The 17,500-nt window shown below is 52.7% G+C and overlaps 1 protein-coding gene across 1 annotated transcript in view; it reads left to right on the plus strand.

Moving 5' to 3' along the window:
* The first annotated feature begins 955 nt into the window (after positions 1–955).
* Positions 956–17,500, plus strand: part of LOC133357216 (citramalyl-CoA lyase, mitochondrial-like) — a 19,429-nt gene continuing 2,884 nt past the window's right edge. Inside the window, exons 1-7 of the mRNA XM_061575046.1 lie at positions 956–963; positions 1,661–1,792; positions 7,029–7,230; positions 9,385–9,573; positions 10,899–11,000; positions 13,339–13,432; positions 13,957–14,124. Coding sequence (XP_061431030.1) covers positions 956–963; positions 1,661–1,792; positions 7,029–7,230; positions 9,385–9,573; positions 10,899–11,000; positions 13,339–13,432; positions 13,957–14,124 — 895 coding nt within the window. The remainder of the gene's footprint in view (positions 964–1,660; positions 1,793–7,028; positions 7,231–9,384; positions 9,574–10,898; positions 11,001–13,338; positions 13,433–13,956; positions 14,125–17,500) is intronic.

Here is a 17,500-nt window from a genome sequence, read left to right on the forward strand (position 1 = left end):
GGAAGCTACCTGATCTATCACTCCATATGAAGCTCCAAGTTTTCCCGGCCACAGTCATGCCCTCCCTTCTCTACGCTTATGAAACTTGGAGTCCTGTTAACGGACGACTTGAAACATTCAGGCTGGCTTGCCTACGATCCATCATGTATTCTTAGGTTTTTTCGGTAAAGTCACGTAGGTAAACAACATTAAAAAGTAAAATAAAATAAAAATCACGACGTTTCGGAGGCAACACAAGCTTCCGTCTTCAGGTGGTACTGAAGACGGAAGCTTGTGTTGCCTCCGAAACGTCGTGACTTTTATTTTATTTTACTTTTTAATGTTTTTTTACCTACGTGACTTTACCGGAAAAAACCTAAGAATATGAATCATTGCAGTCACGAAAGCTTCAAATCTAGGATCCATCCTGTGTTTAACCAGAATGGATTTTGTGAGGAGCTCACAGATTCCCTGAAAGATTTGGACACAGTCCCATCAGTGAGCTCTGCCGGCAAGCGAGGCTGTGTTGGCTGGGTCATGTAGCCCACATTCCCTGCCCACCGCATGTCCAAGCAGCTTCTGTTTGGCCAGATTAAACTAACCATGGAACTATTTTTCGATTTAAAGCTTCGTGACTGCATGGATTCATCTTCTTGGTTCTTTCGGTAAAGTCACGTAGAAGGGAAATAATAAAATAATAAAAATAAAACATAATAATTCTCACGATGTTTCGGCCACAACGCAAGCAGCCGTCCTCAGGTGAAGAACAGGTCTGTCAGAAAGACAGCGTCTGACAGACCTGTTCTTCACCTGAGGACGGCTGCTGCGTTGTGGCCGAAACGTCGTGAGAATTATTATGTTTTATTTTTATTATTTTATCATTACATTCTATGGAACTATTTTTATTTAGCAGGTAAGGCCGACTGAGCTGTATAGCTAATCGGTACATGTTATGGTGCCATTGACAAGAGAGGATATGGAACAGTGCGGTATCTTACACAGAATCATTAATCTCCATCGGCCATGCGTCTGGCTCTAATCAGCCACAACAACAACACGTGACCACCTCGTGCTGTTAGCGAGCGCCTATTAAGGCTGGCACTGTGGCACACGAGGGGGTGGGTGGCCAGCACCACGCCCGGCCGCCTTTGTCTCCCCAGTGGCGATGTTTACTACACACCGCACCACAAGTACTCGTTTGAGGCTGAGTCGACCTAGGGGAGGCCCAGCACCGGTTCAGATAATTGTCACTGTGGTGTTGGCCGTGGCTGTGAGCGGGGAACGTAAGGTTAAACGATTTTAGTTTTGTCTATCCATAATCTATCTAAACTATCCATAATACAGGATAAATAAAAACCTCTATTATGGATAGTTTAGCTTTATTTTTTATACTATATATATTTTTTTAATGGTTTCTTTGCCTTTCCTATACTTTGCACTCATATCGTGCTTTTGTCCTGCTGTTGTAACGTTCTGACCCCGCGTGCCCCCTTTACTGGACATCCGTGAAAAAAAAATAGCTTATCCAATTTCTCGAGTGAACTCAGGTGACCGGGTTTTGCAGCGCGCTAACCGCTGCGCCACCGCTCCCCACGGGACCTCCCCCACCCTGTGATGATGTCACTCCAACAACGCCCCGCCCCCCCCGCCCCGTCTCCATAACAACCGTCGACGTGCCAAGCAACACGCGCTCCGATTGGTCGAGCGCGTCGCTGGCGTTCGACCAATGGGATCGAGCGACGTTGCGCGCCTACGAACGGAGTGCAAAGATGGCGGCGCCCTGTTGTCGTCTTTGGCCGTGGCTTCGCTGGAGGTATTTGCGATCGATTCGCCTCGTAAAACGCCTCAGTTCGCACTCGTTTGCAAGTAACAACGTTTGCAATCGCTCGCTGTCGAACGGCCCCGCTCGTGGCTCCGTTCGCCGGCCGTAAAATGCATTTTGTTGCGTTTAGGCCGCGAAGCCTCCGCTCTTGCCTAGGTCGGGTACCGGCAGAGGTCGTCGATTTCCGGGCAGGGTCGGTGAGGGTCTCGCAGCCCAACTACGGGATGGGGTTTTCAAAGAACGCCGGAGTTTTGCATTCTATAAACACTCGGCATGGCACGTCGTGCACAATGCGTCGTATACAATGTTCTACGTGAAGCACCGATGCACTTAAACCGTTTGTGGAACCCTCACTTTGGGTGTGATGCGAGCGTGGGTTGTTGTTGTGATGAGCGCACAGCGGATCTGCAATGCAGAGGTCGTCCCTTTGAAGTCGCCCTTTGAAGTCGTCCTTTGAAGTCGTTCTTTCTGAGCGACAGTTGAAACATTGAACACGTTAACTGCATTCGATTCGGGTTGACACGTAGGGCTTTCACGACCAATGTTATTCATAGTAAAGTTTTTTGGGGTGGGGGTTTGAAAACGTTTTGGTTTAGCCATGTTTGTTTTTTGTAGTACAGAGTTAGCCTGATAACTTTAATCTACATTGTCTTATGGTTGTTATTGTTTGAATTGCATCCCACTGGGATGTTTTGCACACAGCGTTGAAATACGGTGTTTTTTTCTGGAAGACTTTGCTGTTTATCCCAGGATTTTTCTGTTGCGTTTAGTCACTTTAAGATGTTTCTTGTCCATGTTTTTGTTGCGGTTGCACCCGAGTCAAGAGCCGCATGGCTCACAGGGTTATACATATCTTCTTGGTTCTTTCGGTAAAGTCATCACGTAGAAGGGAAGTAATAAAATAATAAAAATAAAACATAATAAAATAATTCTCACGACGTTTCGGCCACAACGCAAGCAGCCGTCCTCAGGTGAAACCAGGTCTGTCGTCTCGACAGACTTCCCTTCTACGTGACTTTACCGAAAGAACCAATAAGATGAATCCCTGCAGTCACGAAAGCTTTAAATCGAAATTTTAGGGTTATAACTAATAAATGAAACTGAAAACTAAAAAGTAGAAATGTGCCGTAATCCGCCACCACCCGACACGGTCGGTAAGGTTTGTCACGTAAACGAAACGTGCCCAATATCACTGCTTCAGCCCAAGGTGTGTTGGAGAGTGAATCCAAAACATTCACAATTGAGTACTTTGACGTTTCGCTGGTAATTACATCCAGCATCATCGGGCGATTTGCCAGAATAGTGAAGCGAGCCAGGTAGACTGCTTGTCTACCTGGCACGGTTGGCTACGTACAGTGCAAAGGAAGCTCAACATACATGCATGCGTAGAGCAGTGGTGGTTTGCATAGCTCCAGTGCCTTCCTAATATCGGAGGGGGTAGAGCGTTCCAGACGGCTGCAGAAGCGCATCCAAAAATGCCGCGCGATGCAGTGACCACCGTCTTTGTCCGATGGCTTAGCCAAAAGCCGCCGTTGCGAGGATGACTGGAGTTGGCGTGATGCTTTATGCTCCTCAACAACATCAGCAAGATATTGTGGTTCATTTGTGGTCAGCAATTTGTGTGTAACGAGCGCGACCTTATAACGTGTTCGTTCGGCAACAGGACGCCAATGAGCTCGGCGGGCACTGGACGGAGACGGTCAGATCTTGCAGTCCCCGTCGCGAAATGTGCTAGTACGTGCAAGTTCAAGTTCATGTATTAGGTATAGCCCTGTGAGCCATTCGGCTCTTGAATCGGGTGCACCCGCACCTGCAACAAACAAAAAACATCTTAAAGTGAATATGTGAATAAGTGCAAACAGAAAATCCAAGAAAAGACAGCAAAATATTGCGGGAAAAAATCACCGTACACCAACGCTGTGTGCAAAAATCCCAGTGGGATGCACGTAGTACGTGTTTGCCATGTGGGCGTCACTTGACACCCTGGGAAACCCCTTGCAAACGAGTTGTTGCACCTGCAAGGAATTGTCCAGGTTAAATAGTTTCATACGTAAAATAAAAACTGAAAGCACCACGACCTGCGTGGATGAAAAAGTTCATTCGTCCGAGTACACCCAACACCAATGTGGTATTTACTGAATACTTCTTACTCTTAGGTTTTTTCGGTAAAGTCACGTAGGTAAAAAATTAAATTAAAAGTTAATAAAAGTAATAATTGAAATAAAATAATAAATCACGACGTTTCGGAGGCAACACAAGTCTCCATCATCAGGTGGGACCGAGCTAAAATTACTGTATCAAGTGAGGAAAATTCCAAAAGACCAGCCCTTAAATACAAGTTAAGGGGGGAGGGGCTTATCTGAATGTGGTAACCAGGGAATGGAACGTGGGGGTGGTGGGCGAGGCTGCAAGAGAAATTGGTCAACGTCAACATGTGCAAGAAAACAATCGGTGTACCTCGACCTAAACCGATGTTGGTTGAGAATCCAAATACAAGAAAGCAGTGCTGTTAAACGATGGGGATGTCAACACTTGGTAAAGTAGAAAAGTACCTGTCAAATAAGATGGTACAAATATGTGTAGTTAAATCTTTTTTACGTGGTTTAATAACATCTTTCCAATGATTACTCAGTTTGTACCCATCATCACGGTAGAAGTTATTTTATTTTATTTCCATTATTGCTTTTATTAACTTTTAATTGTATTTTTTACCTACGTGACTTTACCGAAAAAACCTAAGAGTATGAATCCTTGCAGTCACGAAAGCTTCAAATCTAGAATTGAATACTTCTTTCTTATCGAGAAGGCTGGACAAGCTTCTTATCTCTGACCTACAACCCTGGGTATGATCTTCCAAAAAGCTCATGGTCCACCCAAAACGGAATCCGCACAAACCATGGCAGATGCTGATACCTGATGCACAAGTGGAACATTTAAAACTCTCCAGTGTGCGACTGGTCATCCAGAACAGACTGTACAACGTATAGCGACGCAATAGCCGATCCACAAATAGGAAGGAAACATGACAGTGATGATATACTCCGCTGTTCCTGATGCAGCTGTCTGGCTTGGCCACCTCAATGTGAAATTGTAGTTGTTGCTCTGCATCTACATCAGCCAATACGAAAGACGAAACCGATTGGAAGGATACTATGCCGGAAAATAAATAAAAAAAACCTTCAAAACTGTGCAACGTTATCGCACTTCGCTTCGACAAGCTTCAAAACCTCGCCGGTACCAGATCTCTGTACCAATCAACTCCTGCCACCTGTACACAGATGCCCATTCCCCGGACTGTCTGTGGCAAACCCCAGACAGGTGGTGACCCTCTCATTAAATTTCGATTTAAAGCTTTCGTGATTGCAGGGATTCGTCTTCTTGGTTCTTTCGGTAAAGTTACGTAGAAGGGAAGTAATGTTTTATTATTTTATTACTTCCCTTCTACGTGACTTTACCGAAAGAACCAAGAAGACCCTCTCATTGTTTTGACGTCCAGTCAGTCGCAACGTTTACGTGATTAAGTTCTACCAAGTATGCCCCAGTGAGGGCTATTTCAGATCGGGAGAGACCAGAGACGTGTGGTATTGAATGTGATCTATATACAACCTGTGATAACTGACACGAATACAAACAACACCATTGGCTTAATGGTAACCGCAATGGGGTGTGCCATCTGCTGGACATATCTGGGCATTGCAGTTCGTATCACGTCCACTTACACTGGTCAACACACTTTTTCTGGCATAAGGTATTCCAACGGGTTTAAGGTAATTTTGGGGTGCTTCCAAATCTGGCATCAGTTTTTGTCTATCACATCAGGTTTTTGAGATATCAAATATTGCATTTTCAATAAAAACTGCAGAAGAAAAATATTAAATAAATGTGGATATCTACATAAAATTATATTATAAACACACTTTTCTAAAAATACAGCACCATATTTTAACACTAAAGCAGTCACTGATTTGCAACAACTTGCAATCATAAGTGACAGAGTTAATTTTGGGTAAAATCAATGAAAATGGGGTATGCCGATAGCATAAAGTGAGATGTGATAGAGCAAATCTGAGATCAGATTTGGAATCGGCACCCTGAAATTAGTCTAGAACAGCTGCAAAAGTCCAGGCTAGAAAAAAATGTTTTTTTTTTTTTGTTGACCAGTGTTATCAACAATCCAACTCTGCACGTTCAGTGTCATTAAACTCTTTCCCATTCCGAGACATCTTCAAGTTGCAGGGTCGGTGTCCCGTTCACCGCTGTATCTCGCAAGACGCAAGCGGCTCAGGGTTAGTTTTATTTAGAGAGGCGTGGCGCCGTTATTTTTAAAGACATTGTTACTCGCCGCAGAGAACTTGAGCGGCACGACCGCACTCTGATATATTAGGCTACGCACTCTATGATAGCTGGTGCCAAACTATGCCACGCGGTTTAACACGTAGGCTTTCGCGACCAATATTATTCATAATAAAGGTTTTTGGGTTAGATTGCGTTATTTATAAATGTGTCGTAACCGTCCACCACCTGCCACAGCCAGTAAGGGTTGTCACGGAAACAACGCGCCAATTCGTCACTACTTCAGCCCACCGATGTGTTGGAGAGCAAATCGACAACATTTACAATTTCACTACGACGTTTTGCTGGTAATTACATCCAGCATCATCGGGCGATTTGACAACATGTGAAGAAATCCACCTGCCACATGGCCTTTTATGTCCGATTCCACTCCATATGTACACTTACGTGATCGGAACGGAATCGGAATAAAAACTGATGATGTATGTCATCAGAACGGGAAAGCGTTAACAACACTAGCCATCGACAAAGACTGTGGTCACCGCATCGTGCACTTTCAGATGCGCATCTGCGGCCGTCTGGAATGCTTTTCCCTCCGATATTAGGAAGCCACTGGTAGCTATGCATTTTTAAATCATCTACATTCAAAACTAATTAATTTTTATCTCCTTTTGTGTGTTTAGTTCATTATCCTTCCCCCACACCTCCGAAAGAAGTCCGACATTCATACAACACCACTCTGTGCGTGCGCGCTTGTAGCCTGAAAAGGAAAAATATGCAATAGGTGACATTTCGAGCAATGGCCCTCCTTCACAGCACGTGTCGCAGAGCCATTATGTAGGCCCTGCCGCTCGCCAACAGCACTTGCCCCCGCGGCCCGTTAACAGCCACGCGGGGGAACCTTTGTCTTTGGCGTGTGACGTCGCGGGCGCAGGCCGAGTGGGGGGCTGCTGGTCAGGGCGGGGGCCCCGGCTCCCCCCGCCCGGCGCCTGGTGCACGGGGACGGGCGCAACGTGCCCCGCCGGGCGGTGCTCTACGTGCCGGGAGACGATGAGAGGAAGCTGCGCAAGCTGCCAACGCTCGGCGCCGACTGCGCCGTCATGGACTGCGAGGACGGAGTGGCGCAGAACAGAAAGGTGACGGCCGCGGTGGTGGTGTGGCGGCGATGGTGGTGGTCGTGGTGGTGGCGATGGTGGCGGTGGTGGCGGCGGCGATGGCGATGGTGGCGGTGGTGGTGGTGGTGATGGTGATGGTGGCGGTGGGGGCGATGATGGCGATGGCAGTGTTGGTGGTGGCGATGTTGATGGTGGTGCCGATGGTGATGGTGGCGATGGTGGCCACTGTAATGTGGGAAGTGGCGGCGCAGTGGTTAGTGCGCTCCGCTACGATCCTGACGACCCGAGTTGGATTCCAGCTCACGGTCAATAGCAGTGGCGAATGTCGCTACTCTCTCACTGGCCATATAACTGACCAATATCATCCATAATAGAGGTTTTTTTGGGGTTAGATCACATAAATAACGCGATCTAACCCTAAAAACCTCTTATGGATAACCACCATCGCCAACCACCATAATCGCCTTCACACCAGCAACATCCGCCGCTCACCACTAAGTCTCTCTTATCTTTATTTCATACATGCCAATATCGCCCCCAGTAAAGTAGGCATCGGTGCACATTACAGCGGAACGGGACCAGTGCAGGGGGCACAGAGCAGCAGGAATGGCGACAGAGACCCGTCACGACCACAGCGGCAAACGCCGACTGAGCAGAGTCTATTGCCAACCGCGCGCCGAAATGAAGTGCAGACCGTGCGCAACGAGTAGCCTCCGAAAGGCAAGCGGTAATGTAAGTAAATTAATGAAAAGGTAAATAGAGGGTTTTCATTTTACATTTTAGAAGCGCTGGCAGGGCGAGGTCTTGAGTTTAGGTGCGTCTTGCACGGACCACGGAAATCGAAGAGACGTGCATCACGTTTCGGATGTCCGGGAGCAGGAAGGCTTCGTTCCCCCCCCCCCCCCCCAGCGTCGGCTGAACAATCCTGGGCGCCGACGTCACCACGACGCCTGTGCTAGGCTAGGTGCACCTTGACGCTGTCGCGTGAAAGTGTCGGATGGCTCGCCGCTGGCCGGAGGTCACGGGACAGACCCGGGTGGTGCCATGGGTTGACTGGACTGAGATGACAGATGCACCTGTGCCCCCCCCCCCTACTGTTTCAACACCACCACCATCACCAAAGACAAAGGTCCCCTGTATAGCCTTAACAGACCGTTGGGGCAAGTGTTGTTAGCGAGTAGCAGCACCTATGAAGATCTGCATGGCACACGAGGGGGTGGGTGGCCAGCACCATGCCCGGCTGCCGCTTTTGTCTCCCGAGTGGCGATGTTTACACATCGCTCCAGGTACTCATTTGAGGCTGAATCGACCTAGGGGAGGCCCAGAACCGGTTTAAATAATCGTCACCAGTGTTCGTGGCCATGAGCGGGAATCGAACTGTGGTAACTGGGTTCATCACGCAGCGCTCTAACCGCTGCAACCACCGCTCCCCATCATCGTTAACATCATCACCAGCATCAACATCACCACCACCATCGCCACTATCATTAACATCACCGCCATCATTAACATCGTCACCACCACCACCATCGTTGACATCATCACCAGCATCAACATCACCACCACCATCGCCACTATCATTAACATCACTGCCATCATTAACACCACCACCACCACCATCATTAACATCATCACCACCACCACCATCAATAACATCATCACCAGCATCAACATCACCACCACCATCGCCACTATCATTAACACCACCGCCATCATTAACATCGTCACCACCACCATCAGTAACATCACTATCACCAGCATCAACATCATCACCAGCATCAACATCACCACCACCATCGCCACTATCATTAACACCACCGCCATCATTAACATCATCACCACCACCACCACCATCGTTGACATCATCACCAGCATCAACATCGCCACCACCATCGCCACTATCATTAACATCACCGCCGTCATTAACATCATCACCACCACCACCATCAGTAACATCACTATCACCAGCATCAACATCACCACCACCATCGCCACTATCATTAACATCACCGCCATCATTAACATCACCACCACCGCCATCGTTAACATCGTCACCAGCATCAACATCACCACCACCATCGCCACTATCATTAACATCATCGCCATCATTAACATCGTCACCACCACCATCAGTAACATCACTATCACCACCACCGCCACCGTGTCCGCGTGTAGGACGTGGCGCGTGACACGGTTGTGCGCATGCTCAGCGAGCTGAGCCTGGGCCGCACCGAGCCCAGCGTCCGCATCAACGCCGTCGCCAGCGGCCTCGCCGATGACGACCTCCGCGCCTTGCTGGGGGGGCCGGTGCTGCCCCCCACCATCCTCCTGCCCAAGGTGGACTCGGTGGACGACATCCGATGGGTGAGTCGGTAGCAATTAGCATTTTTTTTTTATTCATAATCAACGTTTTTGGGTGTTAGATCGCGTTATTTATAAATGTGTCGTAACCCTCCACCACCCGACACGGCCAATCAGTAAAAAAGTGTCACGTTGACAAAAGACAAAATAGTTCACTGCTTTAGCCCCCACCGGTGTGTGTGTTGAAGCGTCAAACCACAACATTCACAATTTCACGCATCAACACACCGGTGGGCTAAAGCAGTGAACTATTTGTCTTTGTCAACGTGACACTTTTTACTGATTGGCCGTGTCGGGTGGTGGAGGGTTACGACACATTTATAAATCACGCGATCTAAACCCAAAAACGTTGATTATGAATAATATTGGTCGCGAAAGCCTGCTACGTGTTAAATTTTATTTTGTTGTTAAGAAGCGAGGTCAACTGCGAGCTTGGTCATCATCACCACAGCGTCCGGGGTCGATAAAATGAGCAGCGTCATGCGGAGAAGATCGAACACCATTGGAACCTCATTTGCCAGTAAAAAATATGATAATTGTTTTTTTTACCCTTCTATCTGGCAACAAAACTGACACACTTTTTTTTACAAGGAGTCATGTTTACATAGACCACAATACCTGCAGTCTTAATGCAAACAAAAAACACAACTCTGATAATGTATGCACTGTCCTTTAAGTTGATTGGTCCGCTTGTTGGCGTCATCTGGTCCAACCCATGTGAGACTAGGCTCTAAGGAAAGCTGTCTCGGGTGTGGACCAATCAACTTCAAGGACAGTGCACATTATCAGAGTTATGTCTTTTGTTTGCATTATGACTGCAGGTATTGTGGTCTATGTAAACATGACTCCTTGTAAAAAAAGGTGTCCGTTTTGTTGCCAGATAGAAGGGTAAAAAACCAATTATCAAGATCGAACACCGTTTGTTTGTTTGGATATACTCGCTGCCGCCATAGGAACGTGGAATTCCCGCCACGAGTGTCTCCACACGACGGCTGTGAGCAGGAGGGGCGAGCACGGGGCGCGTGCCTCCATTCTGGCACGAGCAGCAAGTCGCTTTGACCCGTCGACGAGTTTAAGAGTGCCGTTTGTTACCGGCCGTTCGGCGTTTCCGGGACCTCGGGCCGTGCTGAAATGACAAAAAAAAAAATCATGATTTGAAGCTTTCGTGACTGCAAGGATTCATACACCTTAGTTCTTTCGGTAAAGTCACGTAGGTACAAAATGAAATTTACCGAAAGACAAAAAAAAAATTGTCATTTTTTTTATTAATTGTTTTACTCTGCCATAGTAACATGGAGTGGCGCCCTTGTCCCCACCTCCCTCCCCAGTTTGCCGAGCACTTTGAGAAGGCAGTGGCGGAACGAGAGCTGCCCGCACCGATTAACCTCATCACGTTCGTGGAGAGCGCCGTGGGACTGCTTGACCTCAGGGTGAGCATCGTCAACGTACTTCACCGCGCCGGTCGTTCCGCACCCGGCGGACGGGGGAAGACTCCAAGCGCCGGGTCCGGGTGTCGCTCGCCACTGATGTTGGCCGTGAGCGGGAGTGTCTCCTGCCGGGTCTAGCGGTGCGGTTGCGCTAACCGCGGCGCCACCGCTCCCCCCCCCCCACCCATTCACCAGCCCCCGTTCATCATCAGCAACGTCGATGTGATGGTCATCAATGACGTAGTCACCGCCGGCATCATCGTCGTCATCACTGTCATCGTCATCATCACCGTCATCATCACCGTCATCATCACCACCAACACCATCACTGTCATCATCACTTTCATCATTAATAATCATCACCACCACCACCACCATCATCACTATCATCATCATCACTGTCATCATCACTATCACCATCATCACTATCATCATCATCATCATCGTCATCATCACTTTCATCGTCAATCATCATCACCACCTCCATCATCGTTATCACCACCACCACCACCGTCATCACCGTCATCATCATCATCATCACCGTCATCATTACCACTTTCATCGTCAATTATCACCACCATCACCATCATCACTTTCCTCGTCAATCATCATCACCACCTCCATCATCGTTATCATCACCACCACCGTCATCACCGTCATCATCATCACCACCACCATCATCATCATCACCTTCATCATCATCACTTTCATCATTAATAATCGCCATGATCAATGTCGTCATCACATTCATCATCACGTTAATCATCGTTACCACTGTTATCGTCGCTGTCATCACTTTCATCAACATTGATCATCATCATCATCACTGTCATCATCACTGTCATCACGATTTCCATCGCTACCACTTGTCGTCACTGTCATCATCATCGTCATGGTCACCACTGCCATTACCAGAGAGATGAAAGGAGATGCAAGGGGACACTTCTCTCTTGTCCGCTGCCCTGACCCATCATGTTTGTGTCTTACGCATGTCTCCGTGTCTCCTCCCGTGTCTCCCCGCGTTTCCCCACGTCTCCCCCGTGTCTCCCCGTGTCTCCTTTTCTTCACTCATGTCTCCGTGTCTCCTTCCGTGTCTTCCCCTATGTCTCCCCGCGTCTCCCCGCGTCTCCCCGTGTCTCCCCGCGTCTCCCCGCATCTCCCCGCGTCTCCCCGCGTCTCCCCGTGTCTCCCCGCGTCTCCCCGCGTCTCCCCGTGTCTCCCCGCGTCTCCCCGCATCTCCCCGCGTCTCCCCGCGTCTCCCCGCGTCTCCCCGCGTCTCCCCGTGTCTCCCCGTGTCTCCCCGTGTCTCCCCGCGTCTCCTTTTCTTCACTCATGTCTCCGTGTCTCCTTCCGTGTCTTTCCCTATGTCTCCCCGTGTCTCCCCGTGTCTCCCCGCGTCTCCCCGTGTCTCCCCGTGTCTCCCCGTGTCTCCCCGCGTCTCCCCGTGTCTCCCCGTGTCTCCCCGTGTCTCCCCGCGTCTCCCCGCGTCTCCCCGCGTCTCCCCGCGTCTCCCCGTGTCTCCCCGTGTCTCCCCGCGTCTCACCGCGTCTCCCCGTGTCTCCTACCGTGTCTTCCCCGCATCTCCCCACATCTCCCGCGTGTCTCCCCGTGTCTCCCCGTGTCTCCCCGTGTCTCCCCGTGTCTCCCCGCGTCTCCCCGCGTCTCCCCGTGTCTCCCCGCGTCTCCCCGTGTCTCCCCGCGTCTCCCCGCGTCTCCCCGTGTCTCCCCGCGTCTCCCCGCGTCTCCCCGTGTCTCCCCGTGTCTCCCCGCGTCTCCCCGCGTCTCCCCGCGTCTCCCCGCGTCTCCCCGTGTCTCCCCGTGTCTCCCCGTGTCTCCCCGCATCTCCCCGCGTCTCCCCGTGTCTCCCCGTGTCCCCTTTTCTTCACTCATGTCTCCGTGTCTCCTTCCGTGTCTTTCCCTATGTCTCCCCGCGTCTCCCCGCGTCTCCCCGTGTCTCCCCGCGTCTCCCCGTGTCTCCCCGTTCTCCCCATGTCTCCCCGTGTCTCCCCGCGTCTCCTCGCGTCTCGCCACGTCTCCCCGTGTCTCCTCGTGTCCCCTTTTCTTCACTCATGTCTCCGTGTCTCCTTCCGTGTCTTTCCCTCTGTCTCCCCGTGTCTCCCCGCGTCTCCCCACATCACGCCACATCTCCCCGCGTCTCCCCGCGTCTCGCCACATCTCCCCGTGTCTCCCCGTGTCCCCTTTTCTTCACTCATGTCTCCGCGTCTCCCCGTGTCTTCCCGTGTCTTCCCGTGTCTCCCCGCGTCTCCCCGCGTCTCCCCGTGTCCCCTTTTCTTCGCTCATGTCTCCGCGTCTTCCCCGTGTCTCGCCATGTCCGCTGCAGGAGATCTGCTGTGCGGCGATCTCCGTGGGGGAGCGCGTGGGACTGACTCTCGCCGGCATCGTCTTCGGATCCGACGACTTCTGTGCCAGCATCGGTGCGTGCCGTTCATCGCCCCGTGCCTCTCTACGCATCTCTGTTCACCTCCACCCTTCGCCAATCTCCTCCAAGTGTCTCCCCTCTCCCCCACGTCTCTCCTCTCCTCCCCGTGTCTCCCCATGTCTCTCCTCCCCTTGTCTCCCCTCTCCCCACGTCTCTCCCCGTGTCTCTCCCCCACGTCTCTCCCCATGTCTCTCCCCTCTCTCCCCGTGTCTCTCCCCCACGTCTCTCCCCATGTCTCTCCCCTCTCTCCCCATGTGTCTCCCACACGTCTCTCCCCATGTCTCTCCTCTCCTCCCTGTGTCTCCCCTCTCCCCATGTCTCCCCTCCCCTCCGCATGCATCCCCTCTCCTCCACGTCTCTCCCCATGTCTCTCTTCCTCCCTGTCTCCCCTCTCTCCCCACGTCTCTCCTCCCCGTGTCTCCCTCTTTTCATCATACCTCCCCTCTCCTCCACGTGTCTCCCCACGTCTCCATCTCCTCCGTCTCATCCCCACGCCTCCCCCCCCCCCGCCCCGTGCAGGGGCGACGCGCACGTCCGACGCGCGTGAGCTGCTGTACGCGCGCCAGCACGTGGTGGTGGTGGCGCGGGCGCTGGGCCTGCAGGCCGTAGACATGGTGCACATCGACTTCCGCGACCCCGAGGGGCTGGCGCGGCACGCACGCGACGGCGCCCTCATGGGCTTCACCGGTACGAGGCGGGGGGGGGGGGGGCGGGGGGGGTGGAACAGAGGCCCAGACGTGGTCTAACGGGGTTTAACGTGGTCTAACGGGGTCCTAACGGGGTCCAGACGTGGTCTAACGGGGTCTAACGGGGTCTAACGGGGTCCAGACGTGGTCTAACGGGGTCCAAACGTGGTCTAACGGGGTCCTAACGGGGTCTAACGGGGTCTAATGGGGTCTAACGGGGTCTAACGTGGTCTAACGGGGTCTAACGTGGTCTAACGTGGTCTAACGGGGTCTAACGGGGTCTAACGTGGTCTAACGGGGTCTAACGGGGTCTAACGGGGTCTAACGGGGTCTAACGGGGTCTAACGGGGTCTAACGGGGTCTAACGTGGTCTAACGTGGTCTAACGGGGTCTAACGTGGTCTAACGGGGTCTAACGGGGTCTAACGGGGTCTAACGTGGTCTAACGGGGTCTAACGTGGTCTAACGGGGTCTAACGGGGTCTAACGGGTCTAACGGGTCTAACGTGGTCTAACGGGTCTAACGGGGTCTAACGGGTCTAACGGGGTCTAACGGGTCTAACGGGGTCTAACGGGGTCTAACGGGGTCTAACGTGGTCTAACGGGGTCTAACGGGGTCTAACGGGGTCTAACGGGGTCTAACGTGGTCTAACGGGTCTAACGGGGTCTAACGGGTCTAACGGGGTCTAACGGGGTCTAACGGGGTCTAACGTGGTCTAACGTGGTCTAACGGGGTCTAACGGGTCTAACGGGTCTAACGTGGTCTAACGTGGTCTAACGTGGTCTAACGTGGTCTAACGGGGTCTAACGTGGTCTAACGGGGTCTAACGGGGTCTAACGGGGTCTAACGGGGTCTAACGTGGTCTAACGGGGTCTAACGTGGTCTAACGTGGTCTAACGTGGTCTAACGGGGTCTAACGTGGTCTAACGGGGTCTAACGGGGTCTAACGGGGTCTAACGGGGTCTAACGTGGTCTAACGTGGTCTAACGGGGTCTAACGTGGTCTAACGGGGTCTAACGGGGTCTAACGGGGTCTAACGGGGTCTAACGGGGTCTAACGTGGTCTAACGGGGTCTAACGTGGTCTAACGTGGTCTAACGGGGTCTAACGGGGTCTAACGGGGTCTAACGTGGTCTAACGGGGTTTAACGTGGTCTAACGTGGTCTAACGGGGTCTAACGTGGTCTAACGGGTCTAACGGGGGTCTAACGTGGTCTAACGGGGTCTAACGGGTCTAACGGGGTCTAACGGGTCTAACGTGGTCTAACGTGGTCTAACGGGGTCCAGACGTGGGTCTAAACGGGGTCCAAAACGTGGTCTAACGGGGTCCAGACGTGGTCTAACGGGGTCTAACGTGGTCCTAACGGGGTCTAACGTGGTCTAAACGTGGTCTAACCGGGGTCTAAAACGGGGTCTAACGGGGTCTAACGGGGTCTAACGGGGTCTTAACGTGGGTCTAACGGGGTCTAACGGGGTCTAACGGGGTCTAACGTGGTCTAACGGGGTCTAACGTGGTCTAACGGGGTCTAACGTGGTCTAACGGGTCTAACGGGGTCTAACGGGGTCTAACGTGGTCTAACGGGGTCTAACGGGGTCTAACGTGGGTCTAACGGGTCTAACGGGGTCTAACGTGGTCTGTCGTGGTCTGTCGTGGTCTGTCGTGGTCTAACGGGGTCTATCGGGGTCTAACGGGGTCTAACGGGGTCTAACGTGGTCTAACGGGGTTTAACGTGGTCTAACGTGGTCTAACGTGGTCTAACGTGGTCTAACGTGGTCTAACGGGGTCTAACGTGGTCTAACGGGGTCTAACGGGGTCTAACGTGGTCTAACGTGGTCTAACGTGGTCTAACGTGGTCTAACGTGGTCTAACGGGGTCTAACGGCGTCTAACGGGGTCTAACGGGGTCTAACGGGGTCTAACGTGGTCTAACGTGGTCTAACGGGGTCTAACGGGGTCGAACGGGGTCTAACGGGGTCTAACGGGGTCTAACGGGGTCTAACGGGGTCTAACGTGGTCTAACGGGGTCCAGACGTGGTCTAACGGGGTCCAAACGTGGTCTAACGGGGTCCAGACGTGGTCTAACGTGGTCCTAACGGGGTCTAACGTGGTCTAACGTGGTCTAACGGGGTCTAACGGGGTCTAACGGGGTCTAACGGGGTCTAACGTGGTCTAACGGGGTCTAACCGGGTCTAACGGGGTCTAACGTGGTCTAACGGGGTCTAACGGGGTCTAACGTGGTCTGTCGTGGTCTGTCGTGGTCTGTCGTGGTCTAACGGGGTCTATCGGGGTCTAACGGGGTCTAACGGGGTCTAACGTGGTCTAACGTGGTCTAACGGGGTCTAACGGGGTCGAACGGAGATTCCCACCGGGTCTTGTGGGGCTCACGGGCACGAGACGGAGATCAAGGAGGTCCTCACCAATACCCACCCCCTACCCGCCCCTACTCACCCCTACTCACCCCTACTCACCCCTACTCACCGATATGAAGACAAAGGCGGCCGGGCGTGGTGTTGGCCGCTCGCCATCTCGTGCGTTCCGTGACGACCTCCACAGGCGCCGCTACTCGCAGCACTCGCCCCGACAAGTCTGTTACAGGCTACGCTGGGGGGGGTGGGTGGGTGGGGTGGGTGGGGGGGGGTGGGTGGGGGGTGGGTGGGGGGTGGGTGGGGCGTGGGTGGGTGGGTGGGGGGGTGGGTGTGGGTGGGGGGTGGTGGTGGGTGGGGGGGTTGGGTGGGTGGGGGGGTTGGGTGGGTGGGGGGGTTGGGTGGGTGGGGGGGTTGGGTGGGTGGGGGGGTTGGGTGGGTGGGGGGGTTGGGGGGTGGGGGGGTTGGTGGGTGGGGGGGTGGGTGGGGGGGGGGGGTTGGGTGGGTGGGGGGGTTGGGTGGGTGGGGGGGTTGGGTGGGTGGGGGGGTTGGGTGGTGTGGGGGGTGGGTGGGTGGGGGGGTTGGGTGGGTGGGGGGGTTGGGTGGGTGGGGGGTTGGGTGGGTGGGGGGGTTGGGTGGGTGGGGGGGTTGGGTGGGTGGGGGGTTGGGTGGTGTGGGTGGGTGGGTGGGAGGGGGTGGGTGGGGTCTTTTGTCCTTGTGCAGGTGTTGAGGAGTCCCCCACGGACGCTCTCGGACACGGAGGTAAGTTTTGGGCTTCCGCCAGGGTTATTAAAGCTGTTACAATAACACACAGCAGGGTACACAACTCCCAGGGGCTAGGGTCCTACTCTGAGTTCCGGGTCCCTGCCGGCTAGCTCTGGTCTCTCTCTCTCGTGTCGGATCGTGGAGTCTGCCGACTCCACCGAGCGGAGAGAGAAGCACCTCTACGGCTACCACCGGCTTCTCCCCAGACCAGAGGTCGCAAACGGGTTTTGATTCCGTACCCGTACCCGGCCG

Source organism: Lethenteron reissneri, chromosome 57 (genome assembly GCF_015708825.2).
Source record: "Lethenteron reissneri isolate LAM-NWPU_2019-01 chromosome 57, ASM1570882v1, whole genome shotgun sequence".
Taxonomy (NCBI): Eukaryota; Metazoa; Chordata; class Hyperoartia; order Petromyzontiformes; family Petromyzontidae; genus Lethenteron; species Lethenteron reissneri.